Source organism: Labeo rohita, chromosome 6, assembly GCF_022985175.1.
Source record: "Labeo rohita strain BAU-BD-2019 chromosome 6, IGBB_LRoh.1.0, whole genome shotgun sequence".
NCBI lineage: Eukaryota > Metazoa > Chordata > Actinopteri > Cypriniformes > Cyprinidae > Labeo > Labeo rohita.
In genome coordinates, this window is record NC_066874.1 from 14,880,509 (window position 1) to 14,906,419 (window position 25,911).

The 25,911-nt window shown below is 35.4% G+C and overlaps 1 protein-coding gene across 3 annotated transcripts; it reads left to right on the top strand.

Moving 5' to 3' along the window:
- Positions 1 to 491: 491 nt before the first annotated feature.
- Positions 492 to 25,852, top strand: LOC127167250 (phosphoinositide 3-kinase regulatory subunit 6). Of its 3 annotated transcripts, none has more exons than XM_051113172.1 (20): positions 492 to 631; positions 4,899 to 5,000; positions 6,412 to 6,501; positions 7,009 to 7,100; positions 7,520 to 7,588; positions 10,427 to 10,559; positions 10,723 to 10,792; positions 13,084 to 13,267; positions 16,018 to 16,156; positions 16,401 to 16,487; positions 18,112 to 18,571; positions 19,065 to 19,164; positions 19,299 to 19,421; positions 20,184 to 20,291; positions 20,580 to 20,682; positions 20,776 to 20,843; positions 21,060 to 21,150; positions 21,264 to 21,316; positions 22,994 to 23,100; positions 24,658 to 25,852. In XM_051113172.1, exons 2-20 carry the CDS (start codon positions 4,955 to 4,957, stop codon positions 24,812 to 24,814), a joined length of 2,280 nt encoding a protein of 759 aa, XP_050969129.1. In that variant the 5' UTR covers positions 492 to 631; positions 4,899 to 4,954; the 3' UTR covers positions 24,815 to 25,852. The 3 variants fall into 3 exon arrangements, with proteins under 3 accessions (XP_050969129.1, XP_050969130.1, XP_050969128.1); XM_051113173.1 differs by lacking the exon at positions 492 to 631 and adding an exon at positions 3,816 to 3,963 and having other exon boundaries at positions 4,933 to 5,000; XM_051113171.1 differs by lacking the exon at positions 492 to 631 and adding an exon at positions 3,826 to 3,963.
- Positions 25,853 to 25,911: the final 59 nt, after the last annotated feature.

Consider the following 25,911-nt stretch of genomic DNA (forward strand, 5'->3'; position numbering starts at 1 on the left):
CCTTTTTGGTCAAATTGTCTTCCTGACAGTATAAAACTTTGTAGAAAAGTAGAAAACTGCAGACTCACTAGTGGTCTCAGACTTGGATTCCACTTGCTGCATTAGTCATCAGAGGCAGTGCAATTAGTAAAAATGTCTTGGAGGAAGTGCATACATGCACCACAAGTTCATCTGTTGGTGTTCAAGTTCATCACAAGTTCTGGCTGTTTACCTGACACTGACAAAATGAGTATCATTTGATTTTTAGCTAAATACTTTAGGCATGTCACAAGCATTTGTCTTTAAAATAACAGACACTATTTTAAAACCGCAAATGCCAATCGTATATTTTTACATACATACATACATATTACAGTTTAATCTATAGGACTTACACAGCTGGGTAGAACAACTTAAAATAGCACGCAGAGGAAGTGGTTGTTGTTCCTGTTACAGTACCTAGAACTCAGTGTGTCTAGTCCAGATGAACCCACTCTTTGAAAGGAACTGTCTGCATATGTCAGCTTTTAAGGTTGAGTGCTGTAGGCAATGCAGGGCTGATCTTATAAGGAGTTCTGTGAGTTTTCATCCCCTGAGATGCTGAAAAGTCTGCAGCACTGGAGCCTGACTGAGTGTGCAGTAAAAAAGACAGGTACTGCTATTTCTATCTCTCTCTCACACACAAACAGTTGCAAAGAAAGACAGGGATCTTGCATAAGCCTGCTATCCATTCTCCCTCCGTCTCACTAACATAACATAGCATACACGCACACCACTCTTTCCTCCCACATTTTCAGTTTATCTTAATTTGGTCTTGTACTAGTCAATAGTTATCTTGTGCAGTTAGCTACTACACTAGTTGTGTGCTACTAGTTGTGTGTTCAGTTGTTTTTTGTTCAAGTGTTATAAACAGACAGTCTACTAATAAGTGACATGTAGTCGCAAGGTTACTTATAGTTGGTAAAATGTCTAAAGTGGGCTATCAAAATAAAGTGTTAACCTGTTTGAACGTGTTTGTTGTTGTGCATCAGTGATTTTGAATCATGTTTGTTTTTGTCCGCGAATAATGTTATTGACACGACACTCATTGTGTCTGCCTAATTTATTCAAAAATACATTAATAATTAAATTCATATATACAATGACTTGAATAGACCTTTTTGAGAATGTTAATTTCTGAATTGAAATTCATGTTAATGTTAGATTGGATTTAATTAAATGAATGCAGTTCTTGAGTTCATGATATGGAGAATCAAAATTGTTTTGAGGCACTTATAAGAGGTTACTCTAGTATGAAACGCCTGAATTTGAATTTAAGAGAATCGTAACCTCATGATTCTCCTCAACCACGTTATGTATGGAGGTGTGGCCTAAACAAGTGTTTGAACTTGTGTTGCCAGAGTCACGGTTTTTCAGCACAGCTGGGCTATTTTGAAAACACATAGTTGCGAGAAAAATTACAGAGCCGCGGGTTGCACTTTTTCAGGTACTTACATACTGTACTGCGACCGCCAAACAGTTTATTTAATGTAAATACATACTTTTACCAATTTGTGTTGATCCTTGGAATGAATACCTGGCAACCGACTGTAAGGACAGCTGAACGATTGAGTGGAGGTGATATCGTGTGAGGGGCACTACCACAAGTTAGAGGTTGCGTGAGTTTCGCACACATACGGAAATTTAAAGCAGGTTATATATATAAGCAGGTAACTGAGTTTGGCATTGTAGATTAATCGCAGACAAAACAATAGTATGTGAAGTGTATGTAGACTATGTTCTTGACTGAGAAATATAAATATGTAAATATATCATTTATTTAATGAGGGTGTTTATAGTCTTCAGTATGTTAAAATAATTGGAGGGTTGGAGGGGTGCACAGACAATAGGTTAAGGCAAAATACATTTTAATCTGCTAAATCTCTAATCTGAAAATGCATAAAGGTAGGCCATAAAGGCTTTTATGATTTGACATGATCAGTAAAGTTGCTTTTATGGATGGCTGTGTCAGCATATTACATTGTCACTGTGTTATTCATATTTATATGTTACATTTTAAACTATTTATTTTGTAACAGTGTTAGAATTTATCATGCAAAGAGCTAAAAAATCAAACACAAAGAAAAAGAAGAATTAAAGGTATATCACCTAAAAAAAGAAAGAAAAAAAAAAAGAAAAATCTGTGATCATTTGCTTACCCTCAAGTTGTTCCAAACCTGTATTATTTTCTTTCTTTTGTCGAACATAAAAAGAAGATATTTCAAATAACCAAACAATCAATGGGCCCCACTGATTTAAATAAATACATAAATAAAATACTATGGAAGTCAGTGGGGACCAGCAACTGTTTGGTACACAAATTCTTTAGTTTAGCAGAAAAATAAACTCATTCAGGTTTGGAACAGCATCAGAGTGAATAAATGATGACAGAATTTTTATTTTTGGGTGACATGCCAAAATGTAAAAACTAAGTAACTGAAGAGAAATAAAATATATTAAATGGTTAAATATGCACCCTACATGTAAACATGCCTTGATGTAAACATGCCAACAATAATCAATCAAAAAAAAAAAAAAAAAATAAATTAAGATTAAAATTTAAGCAAAATTAAACTGTTTATTTAAGGGCCCATAATGGGAATCCCGTAGGAAAATTGCGCTGGTTTTCAATCCTTTTGGGTGGGGTTTTAGTGGGCTGGAAATTTTTCAGGGATCTGGCAACCTTGAATGTCTTGCATGTCTATGAACCACAAGTGCTATACTGCTGTTAGATAATAATGTCGAGACTGTCAAACTTTGATGTTTTTCTGATCAAAATGATTATTTTTACAACTATTGCTTCATATCAAGAATAAACCCTAACCCATAAAATAACCCCAAAAAGTGTATCAGCATATGTGATGTTCATTATTATTATTATTTAAAAAAAAAAAAAAAAAAATTACTTCGTATTAACATTTGTAAAACCTTTTGAAAATAATGATTACACATAAATTCCGGGAGTAAGTACAATCTAAAATTTATATTACTTAATGTAAATTAAATATTTTTCAAAAAACTATGGAGCAAAAATACAAAAAATAAATTTCTATAAACTATAAAAATATATATTTTAACTAGATTTTAAAAAGGTGTTTTTTGCTCTTTAGCTTAAGAACACTTGTCACTGACCTTCCTAATAATCTCCACACCAGGGTTATTACCAATGTTTATAGAGGGATTTTAGAAGTAAAGACTAAACATAAGGTGGGAAAGTAAAAGTTTGTAAGCGTAACTTTTTCTCTAGACTGGTACTAAATATATCTCAGTCTTGTGTGTGGTCCGCCCCCACATTTATGGGGACAGGATATGTGTCAGGTCCTGTCATCTACTGTCTCTCTGAGAGTAAGGGCCAAGTGAGTGGCAGGAAGCCTGTGGTTCAGCGAGCTGCTTTCTGTGCTGATACAGCGCTCTTGACCTTGTTTCTCTTCACTAGTTCAGTGCCTTTTTGTGCAAGGATCAGGGGCTTAATCTTTGTGTGCAGCACTAGGCTTAACCAGACCACATTTGTGTATGCATCACGTTGTTTGGCTAGATATGAAAGTTCATGCTGAACTTGTTCAAAATCCAGATCAGGGTGTTGTTTGTAATTAGAGTGATACATTAAACAAACATATTGAAAGGACTTTCCCTTCAGTGTGTCCACACACCCACTCCGCATCTGTTCTTTCACACATTCAGCCACCCTTTCTCCCCTGATCCTCCTTCGAAACTTTCCTCTGCCATGCCTCTGTCAAACTCTCTCTCTCTCTCTCTCTCGTTTCTCGTCCCTCCCTCACGTTCACTCAGCTTTGAGTCAGAGTTGCAGTTGTCCTCAGTGACAGCCGCAGCAGTTAGAGGAAGTGTTACACAGTGTGCAGCTCTCACTCTGACTGTTTGGCCAGCACAAGTTTTTATTCATTTGCCATATGATGTAGTCCACTGATAGTCTCACAAAGACGAAAGGTAAGGCGGTAGACTTCTTTTTCTTAGACTTCAGCATTGTATTGCACTTAACAGACAGTTGCTGATTACTGTGAAGTGTGATTCTGAGTTCAGCACTGAGAAACCAAGCTATCGGAAAGTTGCATAATTACGAGCTGTGTCGGTCACTTAAAAAGGGCCCTTTGTTCAGTTTCAGTTATTTGGTTTGCATGCTTTTTTCGCACTCGTTCTGGGTTTTGGATATCGTAGTTTCTTGGAAGTCGATTCTGTTGTGACTTAAAGTGTCTTAGCAACGGAACAGTTATTATTTGCATTGCGTTTCTGGTCAGTTATAAACCGTATCTGAGAGGGTGAAATGAAGGGGAAGTTTTCTTGTGTAATCAGTAGTGGGTAAAAGTGCACCTGAGACTGTTAGCCATGGTCATGTGCAAGTGTGTTTGCTTTTTAGTACACAACCTGAGCTATCAATTACAGTAAAGAGTTTACTGTAACACAGAGTGCATGTAATCATGCTAAAATAACCTGATACTTGAACTGTTTTATAAGCTCAAAAATATGCAATTTAAGATAATGTTTCAGCATGATGAAGTGGAAAATAGAAGAATGAGTCAGATTAATGTGACCAGCACATTAAAGGGATAGTTGGGCAAAACATTTATTCACGCTTAAGTCATTCAAAACATGTATGGAGTTCTTTCATCTGTGGAGCACAAAAGAATTTATTTTGTAAAATCCCAGCAAATGTCAGTGTGTGGTTTTTTTTCCGTCAATGACATTCAGTGTGGTCCAGTGTTGTTTGGACTCAGATGTTCCACAAATTATGTTCTTTGGTGTTCACTGTTTGGTCATTTTCTTAGAGTGAGTAAATGATGATAGTGATTTGCAAATGTAATGTGTTCATTTTCTCTTTTAATTTTATATAATAATGTTCGGAATATTTTTTGTCTTTGTGCCAGCAATCACAGCAGTGATTATTTCTATTTACCTCAGTATGTAAGGACCAAGCCACAGTATGGCGTCCTGGAGAAATTCTAGCAGTATTAATATGGACTCGGCAGGTGAGTGTTACACCTTTTGGAGAATTTTTTTGTAAATTATAAGTAACAAAAGATGCTTTTTGACATATCGCTGTTTTAACCCTTTAACTGTCACCCCCATTTTTAAACATAGTCATGAAATTACATTATAAACTATCTTAAATTGTTAGAATTCATGAACAAATACATTTTGTTATATGATTTTGAAGTCCAATTTTAAAATCCTTTTTTAAAAGGTGAATTTTGATAATTTATCAAAAAAGTAATAGGGAAAAGGTTGTGATGTGACAAAGGTTGGAACACCTGTTATGATGCAGATTTTTGAGCTTCACTCTTGTCATAAATTAATCTATTACTGTTCCTACATAATTTGTAACAAAGAACAGTCCTAAAATATCTATTTAGGAGCCTTAGACCTTTCAACAATATAGTTTGTCATGATTATATTTAGGATTTAATTGTAATATAGTGAAGTAAACCTAGGCATCCCTCTGAGGGCACAGGTGACAGTTAAGAGGTTAATATTTGATTATCCATTTGAGTACCATTCAAAATTTTGGGAGTGTTTTTTTAATGATTTTGAAAGTTTCATTAACACTTTAGTATAGGGAACAATTCTCACTTTTAACTACACTGTAAAAAACAATTTGTTGGGTCAAAGTTTATTCAACTTGAAATGTTAAATTATACTAAGTGACAACTCAGATATTTGAGTTGAATCAACTTAAAATTTTAAGGCAGCTGGGTTACTTAGCCATCTGTTAAGTTTAACAAACACAAATATCTAAGTTGTTACTTAACATTTCAAGTTGACTAAACTTATTTTAGTTGACTGAACTTAAAATTTTAAGGCAGCAGAGTAACTAATTATTTTAAGCTGACTCAACAAATTGTGTTTTTTTTTTTATTTTTTACAGTGTAGTTGCTTATTAGCATGCTTATTAATAACATATTGGCTGTTTATTAGTACTTATAAAGCACATGTTCTGCATGACCATATTCTACATCCCTAATCCAGCCCAATACCTAAACCTAACAACTACCGTACTAACTACTAAAAAGCAGCAAATTAGTAGTTTACTGAGGCAAAAGTCATAGTTAATAGTATGTTAATAGCGAGAATTGGACCTTAAAATAAAGTGTGACCAAAGTTTCTTATGCTTAGGCTGTAAAACAGGTAATATTGTGAATATTATTACAATTTGAAATAACCGTTTTATATTTTAATATATTTTAAAATGCAGTTCATTTCAATAATAGCAAAGCTCAGTTTTCAGCAGCTGTTACTCCAGTTCTCAGTGACACATTTTAGGACAGTTAAAAAACATTATTTTCATCAGCTTTCCAACTGACCCCAAACTTTGTATCTCACACATGTCATTTCATTTATATCAGCATTTAAATGTTATGTTGTTGGCTTCTTTTTAAAAAGTGGAATATGCTGCCATTGAATCCGAAATCTACCGTAGCCTGCTAACCATTATGAGAGAAATGGACCTTGAGCAACAAACTGTCAACAAAGGTATGACTTACACTTACAAATTACACACAACGACACACATACACCTGAAGTCCAAACCTAGATGCAGTTGATTTTCGTACAAAAAGGTACAAAAGCTGTCACTGGGGCAGTACATTTTCTAAAGGTACACTTTTGTACTTTTTAGGTACTAATATGTACACTTTAGATACTAATATGTACCTTTAAGATACCAGTATGCTTTACATACAAAGGTGCATCTTTTGAAAACAGCTTTTATACTTTTATTTCTGAAAGTGTACATACTATGTGAAGAAAAAGACAGGCTAAAATAGACACAGTTTCTTTAAGAACCACAATCTACAATCTAATCAGTCATGTCATCTGTTGATGTTACTGATGCTTACAAGTCACACTACTCTGTAAGCATTAGTTTCATGTAACAACTGGGGTACCATTTTCAACTGATAGTTTCAAAGTACGAAATCTGTCACATGAATATTCTAGTTTGTTGTATATAAGAGCTGTTCATTTTTGTTCATTCTGCAGGGATGCTGAGATGGACATTACATAAGAAAGTGCAGGACAGTTCTCTCAGGAGTCTGGCTTTGGTGAGAGTGGCCATCAAGGAACTAGAACGAGTGAGTCACCAGTTTCTATGGCATAATGTTTGTTGAAATATAACAGTACAATTCCTATTTTAGTGATTGACATAATGGTTCGAGCAAGTTCAGTTAGTGCTACATAAAAACTACTGAATTTAAATGAATAGGGTGTATTATGACAATGTTACTTGAAGGTACTGGCCTGAAAAACTTGAAATGTTTATCTGTCACTACTGTCACTAAGAATAAAGAGTTAATTTATTATAATAACAGTTAACAATAATGGGATAGTTAAACAATAATAACAGTGAATTAACTCTAATTAATGATGATTAACATAATTTCAACACACAAATGACAACTGTATGATTTATCAAATAATTTATATGAATTATTGAATGATTTGATAGATAGAGAATATTTCCTTGAATGATTTTCCTTCTTTTTATATACAGGCTGAAAGAACTGACTGCAAGAAGCATCTCATTCCTCTGCTTAATACACTCATATATGCTGTAATGCAGGTAAGAGAAAGGATGACTACTCTTATATCTTTTAACTTAATTTTACTTTTAGACTAGTGATTCTCAGCTGATTTTGACAGTCATCCAAGATATTCATGTCTTTCTTTCTTCTGTCATAAAGAAATTATGTTTTGTGAGGAAAACATTTCTGGATTTCTTTCCATGTAATGGACTTCTATGGTGCCCACAAATTTGAACTTCCAAAATGCAATTTAAATGCAGATTCAAAAGGCTCTAAATCAGGGGTGTCAAACAGCAGTCCAGGAGGGCCGCAGCCCTGCAGAGTTTAGATGCAACCCTAATTAAACACACCTGATCCAACTAATTAAGTCCTTCAGGCTTAATTGAAAACTGCATAGTATGTGTGTTGGAACAGAACTCTGCAGGGCTGCGGCCCTTGTGGGATTACAAATTTAAGGATCTGTTAAATATCTGCAGATCCCACATCCTAACATATAAAAATCTAAGGTGATCTATATTGTATTGGGCATTTAATGTAAACATAATGGCATCTGTTTGCAAAGTTTTAGTTCTCGTGACTTATTCTTGTGATGTTGATACAGTCTTAGTTCCCGCAACTATGGTGCTCAAACCATTTGGTGATGTCATTATGATTATTTGGATAGGTCTGCTGAGGTGTTACAGTTGGGGGAAGGGTAATGTCCTGCATCCTCTGTTCTTGATCTGATCAAAGGATGTCACCTCTGAGTACTGTGTCAATATCTCTAAGGCCCACCTACTAAATGTATATAAACTACAATGTATCACTGCCTTAGTTAGACGACTTTTTGATGACTGCAGCACCATGCAACAAGTATCTGAATAAAGAGAAATTTCTGCTACAAGATATCCAAAACGTCTCCTGGTCTCTAAGAAAAAGTTTACAACACCCTCCAGGAACTGAGTTTGATACCCCTGCTCTAAATGATCCCAGCCGAGGAAGAAGGGTCTTATCTAGCGGAACGATCGGTTATTTTCTAAGAATAAATTACAATTTCTATACTTTTTAACCTCAAGCCCTGTCTTTTCTAGCTCTGTGTGAACTGCTTTTTCCGGTCATGACAGTTTGGGTACGTTTCAAAACTCCCATCTCATTTTCTCCTCCAACTTCAAAATCATCCTACATCGCTGTTTTTACCTTTTTTTTTGTGAAGCGTGTTTGATCTTCTTTGCATGTTCATTTTGTAAACACTGGGTTGGTACTTCTGCAGCGATGTAGGACAATTTTGAAGCTGGAGGAGAAAATGAGATGGGGGGGTTTTTAACTGTCATGATAAGAAATAGCAAACTTCACACGAAGGTAGATGAGACAAGCGTTTGAGGTTACAACGTATATAAATATTGTAATAAAAAAACAAACAAAAAAAACATCGTTTTGCTAGATAAGACCCTTTTTTCTTGTCTGCGATAATTTAGAGGCCTTTGAAGCTGCATTTAAACTACATTTTGGAAGTTCAAATTTGGGGGCACCATAGAAGTCCATTACATGGAAAGAATCCTGAAATGTTTTCCTCAAAGAGCATAATTTCTTTACGACTGAAGAAAGAAAGACATGAACATCGTGGATGACAAGTGGGTGAGTGCATTTTCTGTAAATTTTGGTTCTGGAAGTGAACTAATCCTTTAAATTTCTTTGAACTTATATAACATATAGCTTTGAAACATTTTAACTTGCACAGTTTTTGACATCTGCAACAAAACATATTTTTGATAAACCTATATAGTTTATCTATAGAATGCAAAAAGCTGTGTGAAGTATGGGATCTTATATGATTATATCAGAACAGAGCAACCAGTTGAAAACACTGTTTTAGACATTGGCTCATTTGCTTAGTTAAAGATGTCTTGGAGACGAGAAATCACCTACAGTGATCTGAGTCTGTGTTTGTTCGCTTGTATACACACAGAAGTGTTATTTCCAGAAAAAAGTTTTTGTCGGTTTAATCAGTTTGCACCTTCTAAAGGACATTTGCTAGAAAATGAAAATTTGGACATCATCTATCCATCAGAGTGTCAAAGCTGTTCTTTTTCATACATTCTCAGAAATAAAGGTACAAAAGCTTTCACTGGGACTGTACCTTTTCAGAAGATACACTTTTGTTGTTACGGAGGGCGCGGAGTGGGGGGATCCATATGCAAGCTTTTATTGACATTAGACAGAGACATGGTCATAAACAGGCTGGGCCGAACACAAACAGGTTTACAGACAGCAAGACACAAGAGTATTCCACGAATAGGCGAGGGCTGATCAACGGCGAACGTAATATTAGAGGCGAGGCAAACGGGTATTCCAGACAGGCTTGAGTCCATATATGAGGGGGCGAACAGAGTCTGTGACAAGACAAAGGATAAATACATGACGGGCAAGACACGAATGACAAAACTAGATCACAAGAAATAACTAGACATGGAAACTAGGAAAGGGCTCCGTAATGCAGCTAACATAGGACGAGTGCTAAACACTGTACAATACTTTGCCCAGAATAGTGGGAAGGGCCTCATATTTATGCTGTTCGTGATTGGCTGCAGCTGTGAGCACGGTGAGTGAGGTGGAGCATGGGAAAGGTAGTCCGGGGTATAGTGCACCCCGTGTAATGGCAAGGCGACCTCCGGTGGCGAGTGGACCGAAGACCAGGACCAGACTCGTGACATTTGTATCTAATATCTACCTGTATGGTGCCAAAATGAACCCTTTATGTACAAACATATAGCTTTTAAAAAGGTACCGCCCAGTGACAGATTTTGTACCTTTATTTCTAAGAGATTTAAATTTGATCCCTAAACAAGAACTGTAGAAGACCCTAGCGTCTTGCATGACTTCCTTATGTTTCTTTGCAGACTGTATACATACCTGATGACCTCTATAAAAGAGTTTATGACTTCTGCAAGAGGTTGTTGACTCTGCCTCAGCCCTACTGCACTGTGGGCCTTAGTTATGCTGGCCAAATGAAAGCAGAACGATTTGCTCCAGGTTTGTGGGTTTTTATTTTATCACTTTCCTCAAACAAAACACGACAAGCGTGCTTAGTTTTTTTTTTCTTGGCTTGCAGTCGAGAAAACTTATCGGCCAGTCAAGTTATAAACAAGAAAAATGATCGCTGTATGTCTGATGAGCATTGTTTCTTTTCTCACAGGCCTTTTGTATCAGAAAAGGGTAATTGCAGAACAAAGTCTGAAAAATGAACACTATCCTCAGCAGGAGAGGTAAGTCAATGTCAGAGCGAAACTTTAATTCGTAAACATGCCTTTTCCCTGATCTGTGAACTTTTGTGTGAGGGCTCTATTATCATCATCGTTGTCATCACACTACTTCTAATATAGTTCATTAACCTGGAGTGATCCCTAGAAGTATTGAACACTTAAGTCATATTTAATGTTTAATGTTTAATGCCTTATATTAAAAATAAGTGGCAAATATAGCACAAACACTCACTGTTTATCAAAAGAAGTTTTAAACATTCAAAATATTGTTTAAAATTTAGACAATGTAGTATGTTCTACACAATTATGTTGTCATAAAACAGAAATTGCAACCGTCTTTTCTTCCCTAATTATAATATATATTTAACTGAATCTTTTTTCCAGTAAGAGAGAAATATAGAGAAAGACTTGACTTTGTTCATCAGAATTGATTTGATTGTTGTTGTTTCTAACTGCCGTTTCATGTTAGTGACAGATTGCTGGAGAGTTTTTAGTTTTATATGTATATATTAAAGGAGAACTACACTTCCAGAATAACAATTTACAAATAATTTACTCACCCCCTCATCCAAGATGTTCATGTCTTTCTGTCTTCAGTCGTGAAGAAATTATGGTTTTTGAGGAAAACATTTCAGGATTTTTCTCCATATAATGGACTTCATTGGTGTCCCGATTTTGAACTTCCAAAATGTAGTTTAAATGCAGCTACAAAGGGCTCTAAACGATCACAGCTGAGGAAGAAGGGTCTTATCTAGCGAAATGATTGGCCAATTTTTTTTGGAAAATAAACGTTTGTTTACTTTTTAAGAACAAAACTTGTGTAGCACAGGCTCTTGGATGCGCGTTCACAACGTTACGTACTGTTGAATCAGGTCAAAAGGTCACACGGAACGTAGGCAGAACTACAGACCCAGTGTTTACAAAGCAAATTTGCAAAGACTAAGGAAGTGCAAGTAAGTCAAATGCTGTTAACAAACAAAAAGGTACAACTATGTCAGATGATTCTGAAGTTGTACGAGAAAATAAGATGGAGTTTTTCACCATACTCTACCTTTTTGAGTACACAGACTATAAACTTGACTTGATTCGTAGCGTCGTGGACGCGCATCCCAGAGCCTGTGCTACATGAGCTTTAAAAAGTATACAAATTTTTAATTTTTAAAAGAAAATGACCGATCGTTTCACTAGATAAGACCCTTCTTCCTCAGCTGGGATTGTTTAGAGCCCTTTGAAGCTGCATTTAAACTGCATTTTGGAAGTTCAAAATCGGGGCACCAATGAATTCTCCATTATATGGAGAAAAATCCTGAAATGCTTTCCTCAAAAACCATAATTTCTTAGACAGAAAGACACAAACATCTTGGATGACAAGGGGGTGAGTAAATTATTTGTAAATTGTAGTTCTGGAAGTGGAGTTCTCCTTTAATACATTAAAATTTTAAGAAATTATTGTATTATCAATGAATGAATGAATTTATCACTGAGCAATAGTATATTTATTAGTATAATTAAAATAAATTGTTCAGTGTGAGTTTGTAATACCTTATTGTGTTTAAGTATTGTGTTACTTAGCTATTTTCTGGTTGTTAAACATTAGTGGAGCATGTCTGTATTAATAATGATTTACTACATCTGTGGTTACTCTACTAGCACACCTACTGTATGTAAACATGGTTATTTATACCAAAGGTCTAGCGCCATTTGTCATTTTGGAGCAATCAGGGCCCTAATCTTTCTTTTTAAAGTGTTGTTTATACTGCTGTAGTGTTTGACAGTATATCTCTGAGTGGAGTTTCTGCTTGCTAATTGTTCAAACCTGTACTACCAGATATTTCCGTTTTGGAACACTTTCGAATGAGGGTTTCTAATTATCTAAAGCTATAATCATAGCTAAGACTAAAGGAACAAGGAAAACATTGTTGCCAGGGCTTGTTATAAAAAAACAAAACAAAAATTATTTCTTTAGTTGGTCTAGGTGTGCACTTTTCTAATACAGCACCATATAACACAGACAGGGAAAACCAGCACAGTAATTATTTGTGAAGTCAACCGTTCTAATACGTTGTGAATCCAAATATCTCAAAGCCTGTTATCATTACGGCCTTTACTAAGTTGCTGATTGTTTTGAACTGGTAATAAATTGCTTCCAGTCTTCATTGTGAGGTTGATGTGGCTGCTGAAGTCAGCAGGAAGCTTTATCAAATAAACCTCATGTCAGGTTTTCTCTATCTTTCTGTGTGAATAATTGTGTTTGTGAGTTTTTCATGGCTGTGTTCTGTGTCTGCCATGTTTAGGGTGTTTGTGTTTGCGGATCCTGCAGTATTTTCTGAGTCTCTCAGCACTGTTCTGAAGGCTGACATTGAGGCTCAAGGAATGTTCCGGAACCCATTGAGCTTGATGCGCTGTGTAGTGCAACACAGTCTTCAAGCGGTACTGGGAGAGAATTGCCATGGGTCCGCTCTCAATGATGCATTACAGGTCAGTGATGTTATCTAGAAAAGCTAGTTTTGGACAAGCATATCTAAGAAGTTGACTACCAAATCTTAGATCTTCAAACTTTAATGACTCTCTTCTATGGAACACAAAGACTTCTGTGGAATACAAATATTTTTGACATGCGTTTTATCTGGTTTTGTCTAAATAATAAAAGTCCTGTGGTATCCAAAAAAAAAACTGGAAAGTAAGTAAGTAATGCATACAGAGTAAAAACATTTTGATGGTGCATAAATTACTCTTTTTTTTTTAATACATCCAGTAAAACGAACAATATAATATAATCTAGTTGCAATTGAAGAAGTTTGGGATAAGTTTATGAAAGGTTCTTCTGAAATGTATTAAGAAAGGATGCACTGAATTATAGAAAAGTTACTTTTACATTGTTACAAGTAATGTTTATTTTTTATAAATGCCATTCTTTTAAAACTTTCTAAAAAAGTACCACAGTCTTCATGCAAATAATTAACAGCACTATTTTTTTCAGTTGTCATAATAATAACAAATGTTTCTTAAAGGAAAAGTTAACTTGCAGAACAAAAATTTACAGATTTACCCACCCCCTTGACATCCAAGATGCCCATGTCTTTCTGTCTTCAGGAAAAAAAATTCAGGAAGGTTCTCCATATAATGGCCTTCTGTGGTGCCCACAAATTTAAACTTACAAAATGCAGTTTAAATGCAGCTTCAAATGATCCCAATTGAGGAAGGAGGGTCTTAGAATATGCCCTAATTGGCATAAGAGACAATAAAACAATAAAAACCCATACTGACCCCAAACTTCTGAATGATAGTTTAGGTCCTGTTATGTATTTGTTATGTATCTGCTAGCGCTGTCAAAATTAGTGCATTAACGCAGGCGAGTAATTTTTCCAGTTTAAAATATTTAACGCAGTTAACGTGGGAAAGGCTAGGCTTGGCCACCCCACTCACAATTGCTGCTTCTGTCTCTATTAATTGACAAGAAGTGGATTTATTTAGTCGCAGAACGTCTTTATGACCACATCAAACGGAAAACTCTTCAGATGTGCAATCCACTTCGCCTTAGCGACAGGCCCAATTAAACGAGTGCGGAAACAGTACGGGTGACAAGGGAGCTTCAGCAGAACAACAGTGAACTGTGGTTAGATGAGACGTTGTCAAATCATGTGTCAGTAAAACAAATTTATCTTTCCTGTCAGCCATTATACTGTGCCTGTAGCATGCACGCTTCAATTGCACGCACAAATGTGGCTACGTATATTAGTTTTCATATTAAAGCACAAATTAAACTACAAGCATGCGTCTCAGATCTGCATCATGTTTAGCAGTGGCAGCTCTTAAAGTAATAGCAGCCAAATAAACTAATAACCCAGCTTCTGTGATGTCTGTTAATCAAAGAACAAAAGAAAAAGAGGAAATCAATAACTTAAGTTGCTTTAATAATTCATATATATTTAATTTAGTATTTAGCGTTTGATAACTTTCTGTATATTTCATAATTGCTGAAGGTCATAGGTAAACAGTGTGTTTATGTGAAGATTGTTTTAAGTTAACTTAAATTAGAAGTTATTTTCTAAACATAATACATTTTTTAAACATAATACATGTTAAAATTGTTAGCCCTCAATTATAATGTAATGTTGAATGGCTATATGGTTACATATTAGGAAAAAAATAACAGTTTTCTAGACACATCGGTAACATTGCTTCAGTCAGTGTTGCCAAGTATTGGGTTACTTTCATACTGTTGCCGCGGGTTGTTTTTCATGTCAGCGGGTTAAAGCGACCCCAGTAGTGTAATATTTAGCCCCGGGAATGTTAATTTTACCAGAGGAACCCCACCACAAAATGTGTATTTTACCCCCTGGAACTCCCTTCGAAATGTGATTGGGCTAGTTTTGAGTAGCAATTGGGCGGGTTTTGTTGTGAAAACCTGGCAACCCTGGTATCAGCGATACAAATATTATTTTAAAATATGCTGTCTTTATGTTGTTTCTACATTACTTTGAAAAATGAATGTGAAATTTTTGCAATATAAAAGTATATTTAAAAACGTTAATGTTTGGTGGGATTAATCGTGATTAATCTCAGAAAAAAAAATCTGCAATTAATTAGTTAATTTTTTTGTAATTGATTGACAGCACTAGTATCTGTATCTGTACAGAGTTGATTGATTCACTTTTCTAGTATACCCCATATGCTCAGAATTGATGTTTTCCAGGCAGCACCATTTATCAAATCCTTCTGTATTGAGTATGGGTCAAGAGTGCAAATATTCAGATGCTACATTTTTTCACAACAACCAGCTATGAATCAAAATTGAGCCCTTGGACACAGTGCAACATGCCATTTTGCTCTTACCTAGTCAAAACTGTCCCTCAGCTGAATAGTTTCTGTGAGGAGAAGGGATTAATTATTCTAAATGAATGGGAAATGATCTGTGCCTACATTTAACCTGTGTATAACAGTCTAGTACTCTATAATTTTAGTTGTAAGACTATACAATGATGGAGACAAAGGGCGAGCATTTATTGCAGGTCAGCATCTCTCTGTCTCTGTCCACACGTCAGCTGTCTGCAGTTTATTTTCAGCAAACTCAAAGCAACAGGAAAGGACATCCACAGGACATCCCATATGTGTCTATGTGAATTATGGCTGTATGTTTGTGTGTGCATCTGCATGTGTGATTTCATGCTGTGTGGCTTTCTGTGGAGGTGTTTGTGTGTCTGATTATCTGTCTGTGCATATGTCAGGACCAGGATGTGGAGTCGTACTTTAATGAAGTGCTTGCAGCAGTGGACCAGAGCACAGACGGTAACAGAGGTGATCATGGTCAGATCAGGCAGAAACTACAAGAGTTATACTTACAGATCCTACATGACACCAATAAAGGTACACTACACTAAAATTCTATTCTATTCTATTCTCCACTGTTTCTATATCTTTATCTATACTCTCTCACAAACACAAACAAATATGCTTGACCAACTCCATCTGTACCAAAATAACTTTTTTCCCTTAGTAAAAGACCTAGATATTTTTTTATTTTTTCCTCCTTTTTTGATATTCAACTTGTGTAGCCGGATCAGGAAGCAGGATTTGTTTGTGGTGTCATTGTGACGGTTTTGGGTTTCAGGTCTATTGTCCAGCGGCTCCCTGTGCGATGTTCCGCTTCCCAATCCGGAGATGAGTTTCCATCTGTGGTGGGAGGAGGAGGAGCTCTGTAAGTGGGATTTATTTACTAAAATATTTTGGCAGGGGCTGTCTGCACTAATAGCACTGCAAGATAATAGGGTAAATTAGATGCAATTTACACTTAGTGTCAGATACAATTTGCACCTCAGTGTATTGTAGTACATTATAAAACAGTATGCAATAATATTAACCTATTCGGTGTTTATTTATTGAAATCATACATTAATGCTTCCTTATTGGGATCCCTAAAGCCCACCCCTAACCATCTTGAACCTGGAGATCAGTAAAGTTGTCCACATAGATTCTTGATGGACCACATCCAGTTTCAATTACAGAGCTATTAAATGCCTCTTAAAACACTTTTTTTTGGAACAGTTTCTTCTTTTTAAATTTAATATAAACAAGCTGATATGTATGGAAACCAGTTTCCAGCAGTGAATAAAATATGTTAAAAAAAAATAAATAAATAAAAAATTATTGCAACATTTTGGCCTGGTTTCACAGACCGAGTTTATACTAAGCCAGGATTAGGCCATAGTTTAATTAGGACATTTAAGTAATTTGTTTTCAGAATTGTGAGATATAAACTTGCAGTTCTGAGAAATTGCTTGAGAAAAGTCAGAATTGCGAGACAAAATTCAGAATTGTGAGATACAAACTCGCATTTGCAAGAAAAAAAGAGTTGTGAGTTTTAATCTCGAAATGGACTTTTTCGCAATTTTGAGTTTATATCATGCAGTTCTAAAGGATAAAAGTCAGAATTATCTCACAGTTCTGAGAAAAAAAGTGAGAATTGTGAGAAAAAAATCTAAATTGTAAAATGTGAGATACAAACTCGCATTTGCAAGAAAAAAGTCAGAGTTGTGAGTTTTTATCTCGCAATTCTGTCTTTATTTCTCACAGTTGTGAGTTTATATCACAAGTTGTCTCACAGTTCTAAAAAAAAGAAGTCAGAACTGCGAGAAAATTGTGTGATATAAACTGGTAATTGCGAGTAATTATTTTAAAATAATAATAATAATACGCAAATAACCCTCTATTCACCCTCTATTCTCTATTTTCTATTCACTGGTGGAAATGGGCTTCCATAGATATGTGATGGGAAAAAGGATACGTTTGTTTATTTCAACTTGAGTAGCTAAGTCAAAAGTAAAATCTGGTGTCCTTAACTCTCCATGCATTTGTCCTAGCTACTGATTACGGCTTTCTTTTGTTAGTGTACATGTAGATTATTGTTAATAGCCGTTGACACTGACTGATTGATTCCACTGAATGCGTTGATTGATTGCAAACTTTGGTAGCTTTTAAACTGAGCATAGTTTGTGACATTGTTGAGATCTCATGCGATCTCATCTCATGATCTCATACTCTAAAGGACATAACAGTGAAATTACTACACAGTAAAATATGCATTTCCAGGAAAAATATTTTTTTCCAGGAAACCTACAACGTGCTTATTATAGTAACTTCTACATTTACATAGGGACTTTTATTAAAGTCAAAAATAAGACATTAGATTACAGCAACAAAAGTATTTTTTTAGGGTTAGAACAAAATAGATCTTACCATACATAAACTCATCTAAACCCAAGGGAGTTACTATGCTGTGACTGTTCACTAAAATACATATTTTTTCATCCTGTCTGTCACAGGGAGAGAACTGGCCAAATTCATTCGTTCTGGATCGATTAGCGAAAGCCTTATGAGTTCAGAAGACTTCTATATGTCAGACTTCCCCACAGACCTCAACTCAGACATGCCACGGCACTCTATCATGTCGACGGATAGTGGTATAGAGCGTGACATGCAAGGAACTGAGGCTTCTGATATGGAATTTATTGGAGGAAGAACCTTAAAGCCTGAAATTACCAGTGGGCGACTCTCGCGACGGGGAGGAATTAAGGTGAAGCCAACAGTCACCGACAGCATGGCTCTGATGCAGGACGTACTGGAGGAGACGGGCACAGCTGGCAGCAGTAGCACACTGCAGAGGAGAGCAGGAAACAGTAGTACAACCTTGCCCAAGGAAGAACGGGACTACACTGCTAAAATAGTGGTGATGGGAGATGACCGGGCAGTGGGAAGGCTAGCCAGGGCATACTACTGGTTAAGGTATGAGGCATTATGTCATCTGTTATTATCTTACTCAAAGACAAATTTTGCAAATTATTAGTTCATAAATGCCATTACATTTTAGGGAGTTGCATCTCATGACATTTTACAACATGAACTAACCTTACCATATCACAATAACAGCAAATTTTAATAGAGTTATCGGTCACACTTTATTTTAAGGTCCAATTCTTGCTATTAACACTGACATTTTTGGTGTAACATCTTTAAGGGGACAATATTCTGAAAAAGGACTCAAAACAATGTTCAAAAAACTGTCAGTTAAAATAACTTGGCTTATGTTGTTGTATTAGAGCATAAAGTATTGTCTGTCAGTTGAAGAAGCCTCTTAATTCTCTGTAAAAAGGAAGTTTTCTGTATGTTTCCTTGTTCTAAGATCATCAGATCCCTAAACGCTTTCCCACCACTGTGTTTAGGGCTTTGTTATGATTGAATTAGGTTTCGACAGCAACATTTTGGCTTTGATTCACAGGAAACGAGAAGCCAGAAGACGGTTTCTTACTATGAAAGTCAACCTACAAATGTACTACATCCCTGTTGTTCGCCAGTCATCTACAGCTTCTCCTGTGAGGGTAAGTAGAGTATACACTTTCGTTCCCTTTAAGAGGAAACTTCAGCAAGTGTACTGTGATGAATACTTGTGCACTGTGCACTGTACAACTTCCATTTTAGCAGAACTTGCATGATTTTACAATATCTGTTTTAGGAGAACGTGCCCTTAACAAGCAATAGCATCTGTGCTCTGGGCTCTTATCTTGGAATGATGGATCCGTGGTACGAATGCAATGTCTGTAGCCTTGGCCAGATGATTCCTGATCTTGCAAGAACGGTATGTTAAAACATATTTAGCATGTTAACCATACTTGGGTAAGAAATATTTTTTGGGTAAGAAGTATTTTTAGAAGATTATGTCAGTCAGTATGGAATGAGGAAGTTTTAAAGTTTCTCTTTCAGGTTTTTTTTAAAATCATTTCCTTGTGTAAATGCAAAGCTAGCAACTGTTCATTGTGAAAAAACATGTTCCTCATGCCATTTTGGCTTACACATTCATTTTTCCAAATTTAGTAAGGCTGTTTATTGCTTTGTGTATTAAGAAGTTTGTGAATTAATGCTAGAGTAAACTAAATGTAATGTTTTTGTCTTCATTGCAATCAAAATATTATAGTTATAAATCATAGTTTAAATTTATAATAAATGCTGAACTTTGGTGTGTGTGTGTGTGTTTGTTTTGTTTTGCTTTGTTTTTTGACCCACTTAATTTGAATTTAAGTACATCTTTTTGTGTAATTTCATAAGTACTTCTATTGGAAGTACCTGGAAATATGGCCAAATTGTGCTGCCTAGCATGCTGAAAAGCATTTATGGTAATCTAAAATGTATTTTAATGTAATTTCTGTTGAAACTTTTACGCAATGTACTTACTTGTTTTGGTAAAATAATTAACATTTTGCAGATTCTGCAAGGTGTATGTAAACTTTTGACCTCAACTGTCATCAAACAACACTCCCAATGAATGATGTCAGTACAACTTTAAATTATAATTAACTTAAAATGCAAATGGTTCTGTTTTCTTTCATTTTTAATCTTCCAGTCCAGCACTGGCAAACCACAAGAATCTGACCTTTTCTTAGCTGACGTCATCTCATACTACGTGCGCATGGGACAGCAGCCGGTGTACTTCAACATTTACTACATTAAGGTGAGAATGAATGGCCTTTTGTTATGTTTTACGTTGTAAATTTTTTCAGCTATGATGGCATGAGAATCAGGTTTAATTTAGTCACCAAGTAAGTTTGCATGTAGAACAAACTTTTTTAAATTTTTAAGCTTTTTTAAATTACTCTGAAGTTTCCAGTAAATATGTTATAAAATACGCATAAAGGATTTGAAAGCCAGAGTAGGTCCTTATTTAGGCTGTTGAATGATGTACAGAGTCCTTTTTAAAATATAACATACTATTCTTGTATTTTCCTTTCTATTTTTGCAGATTTATTTTTCCAACAAGTCCAAAGAACCTGTGGAAGAAGTTTTTGTCACAGACCTGGAAGTGGATTTTCCAGAGTTCAGAATGGCCCAAGCTATACATAAAGGTATTCAGTAACAAAATCTGGGAAAAGTACAGTCATTGCCACCCCAAATTTAGGCCATCAGTTCATTTAGCCAATATTACATTCGTCCTTTAGACACTGGTAAACAGAAGAAGATGCCTGCCGAGCTCTGCGGGGCACTGATCTCATTTAGCTACCTAAAAGTAAGTGTCACTTATGCTGTCTTTGTTATCAGAGTATTTACACAGTACTTAATACTAGTCTAGTCACACAGTATGGCTGTTGTTGCTGATTGGTCGGTTTTCCGGTCAGTGACATTCTTTAGTCACAAAGAAACATTCCAGATTTTTTGTAGAATTAAAAATTAAGTGACCAGCAAATCTTAGTTGACCTCATATGGCCCTTCACATTCCTTTTAGGTGTCGCTAAGCAACAGGGAGGTTGAGAGAGGATTCTCACTCAGAACCACAGGCGCTCAGATTTCAGCAATACCACAAAACAAAACTGAAGGTAAAGTTTAATTATTTGAATAAAAAGGTTTTTGTTTCTGTTAATCAGTTTAGATAAACATTAACTTTAAGCTAGACCGTTTGAAATAAATGACTTTTCTTTCCACTTTGTAGATCTCAACTGTCTAACGGTCACTTTCAGTGACATAAAGCCAAAGAGTATCACGGTAGGTCCAACTAAGCCAAAACTAAACCAACTGTTTATTTATTTATTTATTAGAGATGCACCAATGTATTTGCCAATAATTGGTATTGGCTGATAAAAACAATTATTTGCACTTTCACAATTATTTGCACAGCTGATAAACAGAACTGATAGATAGATAGATAGATAGATAGATAGATAGATAGATAGATAGATAGATAGATAGACAGATAGATAGATCTTATTAGGGGCCAAGCACCGAAGCTGCGAAGGCACCTATTGTATCTGTTGGCGTACGTCTTCTTCTTCTTCTTCTTCCGCTCTTGAGTCTATGGCAGCCGTTTGCGGGAAAGTTGTGAAATTTGGCACACTGATAGAGGACAGTCCCAACATTAACCATAGCAAATTTGGAGTCTCTAACCCAAACTCTCTAGCGCCACCACTTGTCCAAAATTTTACTCATGTTTATGCTAATAACTTTGGAACCGTAAGGCACAGAATGAATTTTTTTTCCTCTGAATCCTTGAATACTTTTTCGAACTCGTCCTAGACGGTTTGTCCGATTTTCACCAAAATTGGCTCAGATCATCTTTAGACCATGCTGGCAAAAAGTTATGGAATTCATGTTAATTAGTCAAACTGTCTCGAAAAACGGACGAAGAAAATTGACGAAAAATGCGCAAAAATTTACGTGAGGCTATATCTCCACAACGGTTTGGCGTATTGAGACCAAACTTGGTGTGTGTTATAACAAGCACGACCTGAGGCTACCTGCAGTGTTTCGGCGCAGTGCCACCTAGTGGTCAGGAGATATGAAAAATGCCTCTTTTGCTTATAACTTTTCAGTGGTTTGGCCAAAAATCACAAAACTGGTCTCTTTAGATTTGGTGCATCATGCCGAGTCGAACCATACATAATTTTCATTACGAAACTCTGTATGTGTCTTCGGCACCATGCCCTGACAGCACTCAAAAAGCTTGGGGGCTTGTGGCCAAAAGAAATTAAAAAAAATGCTAATAACTTTTGTTTACATTAGCCTATTGTAATGAAACTTGTCTTGATATATTCCTTGGATCATGCCTAGAACAAATACCAATTATGCCATAATTGGATGAACTTCCTGTCTGCCATTTTGATTAATGTTGAAAACCTACTTTTTCAAACTCCTCCTAGACCGTTGGTCTGATTTTCACCAAATTTGACTCGGATCATCTTCAGACCATGCTGACAAAAGTTATGGATTTCGTGTCGATATACGAAACCTTTTTCAGTTAACACATCAACAAATTTTTTTGGAAAGATGCCAAACTGCATCTGAGGCTGTATCTCCGCAAAGCTTTGGCATATTTACACCAAACTTTGTGTGTGCCATTTTCACCTCACACTGAACACACCACATCAATCTGATAACAGCGCCACTTGTTGGTCAAAAGTGATAGTCCATTAAATCAAATTACTAGTGGTCGTTTTTATGATTTTTCACCCATTTTGACTAAAATTTTCTTAAAATGGCAGAGCTCTTGTTAATTAAATTTCTTTAATTATTAATTGCTTTAATTGCTCTGATGCTTGCTGCCTTGTCAACCTAGTGCTTGGCCCCGCAATTACTGCTTGCAGCTATATTTACATCTTATTATTTCTTATATCTGATCAAGTTCAGATATTTATGCTGTGATTTTTTTTTTCCTTTTATTTTTAGGAGACAAAGATCAGAACATGCAATTTTAAATTGAAAACACCAGACAAATCAACTTTCACAGTGCGCTTGGACAAAGACTTTCGAAGGAAATTTATGAATGTTGAGAGGTAAGAAATCAAATTCAATTTGCAAAGCATGTTATCATCTTTTAAATCAAGAGGCCTATTACCTACTCTAAAATTCAAAACTGTAGGGCCAAAAAGATTTTTTTTGTATTTTTGAAATAGGTACATTATGCTCACATTTATTACATAAAAATACAGTGAAAACAGTAGTAAAAAAAAAAACTTCCCCAGCTCAAATTTTTGATTTTAAGCAATTGTTTTGATAGAGGGAAACAAGAGATAATTCTAATTTCAACATTATTTCATCTTCAGACATTGTTCTTTAAATCAAATAAGTATCAGCTGTATACAAAGTGACTAACATTTGGTTTTCAACCACTGAAAATGGGTAATATTTAAGAATTTAGACATGGAGCCTAATTGAGATCCCCATATCTCTGGGACTGAATGATGTAAAAATTAAGATTCCAAAAGAAAAGTTTATTAACAACTAGAATCTAAAATCACATTGCTAAATCGCTAAATCTTTAATACTTAAAGGTTATAGGCATTAATACATGAGTTATAGGCAACTTTGGAAAAATAATATTAATGGGACTGGTAGACAGGTATGTTAAATGCAGTTATTTTGAAAGAAGGAAACAAGATCTCTAGTTTCAACATTATTTGTTCTTCAGACATTTCTCTTTAAAAGAAAAGAAATATCTTTTTTTTTTTTCAAGCTGACCCACATTTGGTTTTTAACCACTGAAAATGTGTACATTTGAACAATTTACTCCTGGAGCAATGTTAAAATTCTAATATCTCTGGAACGGAACCATACAGGGTCTTAATAAAGATGCTAGAAGGAACGTTTTTAAAGACCTTATATCTAAAAAGTGCATTAAGATATTGTTAATACTTCTCGAATTACAGGCATGCAAACTTTGGAGAAAAACTTGAAAAGTGCTGTTTCCCCATTTTGGAATGGTCACCATTTGGCACATAATGCAACAAAGATTGCTAAAGTCAACATTATGATTCTGCTATCTTTCTGAAGTCATTTTTACCCCCTGTAACTTGCCTCTGAATCTCAAGTGAAAATTGCTGTTTTGTCCTCCCTCTACAAAATAATGGATTACTAAGTAAATATTCAATATTTTGGCTTGCATCACAATACAGTACATGAGCTGGGGAAGTTTTCAAAATGTGGTTGATTTGACACGGAATTACCCTATTTTAATATATTCAAAAAATGTATTCCTTTAATAGCAAAGCTGAATTTTCAGCAGCCATTACTCCTGTCTTTAGTGTCACATGATCCTTTAGAAATCATTATAATAAGTTGATTTGGTGCTCAATAAACATTTCTTATTTTTGTCACAGTTCAAAAGAACAGCATTTAGTTCTAATAAAAAATTATTATGAAAAAAAATATTACATATGAAAAAAGAAACTTACTGACCTCAAACTTTTGAACAGTAGTGTATTCCTAAACAATTTGAAGCCAAGATTTACTTTTTAAAAAATAATTAAGATTTAAAAACAGAATAAATAATGCATTTTCTGGTCTTAGATTGATATTGATTTCTTTGCATTGTGTTATATTTTCTAACACAGCATTGAGGTTGCTCCATGTCGAGACCCTGGATATTACATTCAAAAATCCTTAAAGTCAAAGTTCGTGGCAGAAGGCGACAGTGATGCTGGACTGAGCAAATACATGAGCAAAGGATTGACTTTGCCTGTTAACACGTTTGCTGGAATAATTGACTAACGAACAAGGATCTGGATGAAGGCTGCTTGCTGTCAAAGGCCAGTTTTGGACACTTGCAGTGTGTTATGTGTATTGTGTTTTAAACAATGCACTGTGCGGTAGTGTCGCCATGTGGTCAAATGATCAGCTAAGACACTTTACCAAGCAGGTTTTACTGCACTATATACTTTTCTCTTTGAATCACAAGTTGATCGATCCAGGAAGTATTTTAATCTGTAACACAGCTAACTCACTAACACTAATGCAGTCACGGTATTGAGTTTCTCAGAGACTTAAGATTTACTTGAACTTGTTTTCTGCTTTAACAATCAACCTGTTCCTTCATAAGTACACATGAAGGAGAGAATTCTCCACATGATGCCAACAGATTTTTTGCCAGAAAAATAGAGTAACTGTTTATTACAGTATAAAACAGTAACAATGTGCAGTGATTAGTATGTCTGTATAACATACTGTAAAATGCATGCCATATGACCAAGTGTTTCAGAGAAACTGACATTAGCTTAATGATTTGCACATCTTTGATACATTCTTTGTTTAATGCTTTTTTAACCCACTATACATGTTTACATTCGGGACCTTCCGTAGGAAGTTTTTATAGCATCAAAAACAAAGATATGAGTTTTTATTACTGTCTGTGATTGATATGTGTCAAAAAGCACCATTGTTACACAAATTGTTCACGTTTTGAAAGGTTGTATTGTGCATTAAGCTGCGTGAAAATCTTTCTTTGAAACAGTAAGTGGTGCCAATATTTTGATCAGACTTCAATCTCTGTACATTCTGAATTATATTTTGGGATTCTTTTCCAGCAGCTCTGATCTGATAGTCCCAGTCTTCCAGTTACTCCAACCATTTATTTGAAAGAACAAATATATAATCACAATACGATCGGCCAAGTTTAATTCACTTCTATTACTTTTAGTTTTACGGCATTAATTTATGCCACTACTTTGCACAATTGCTGATTTGACCTCTGTTTTTGTAAATATTGTGATTTGATTTTGTAAATAAATATGCTAAATAAATGTAGCATTTTCAAATGACAACAAAACTGCTACAAACTTGGGTCTTGATTTATTTACACAACTGCAATG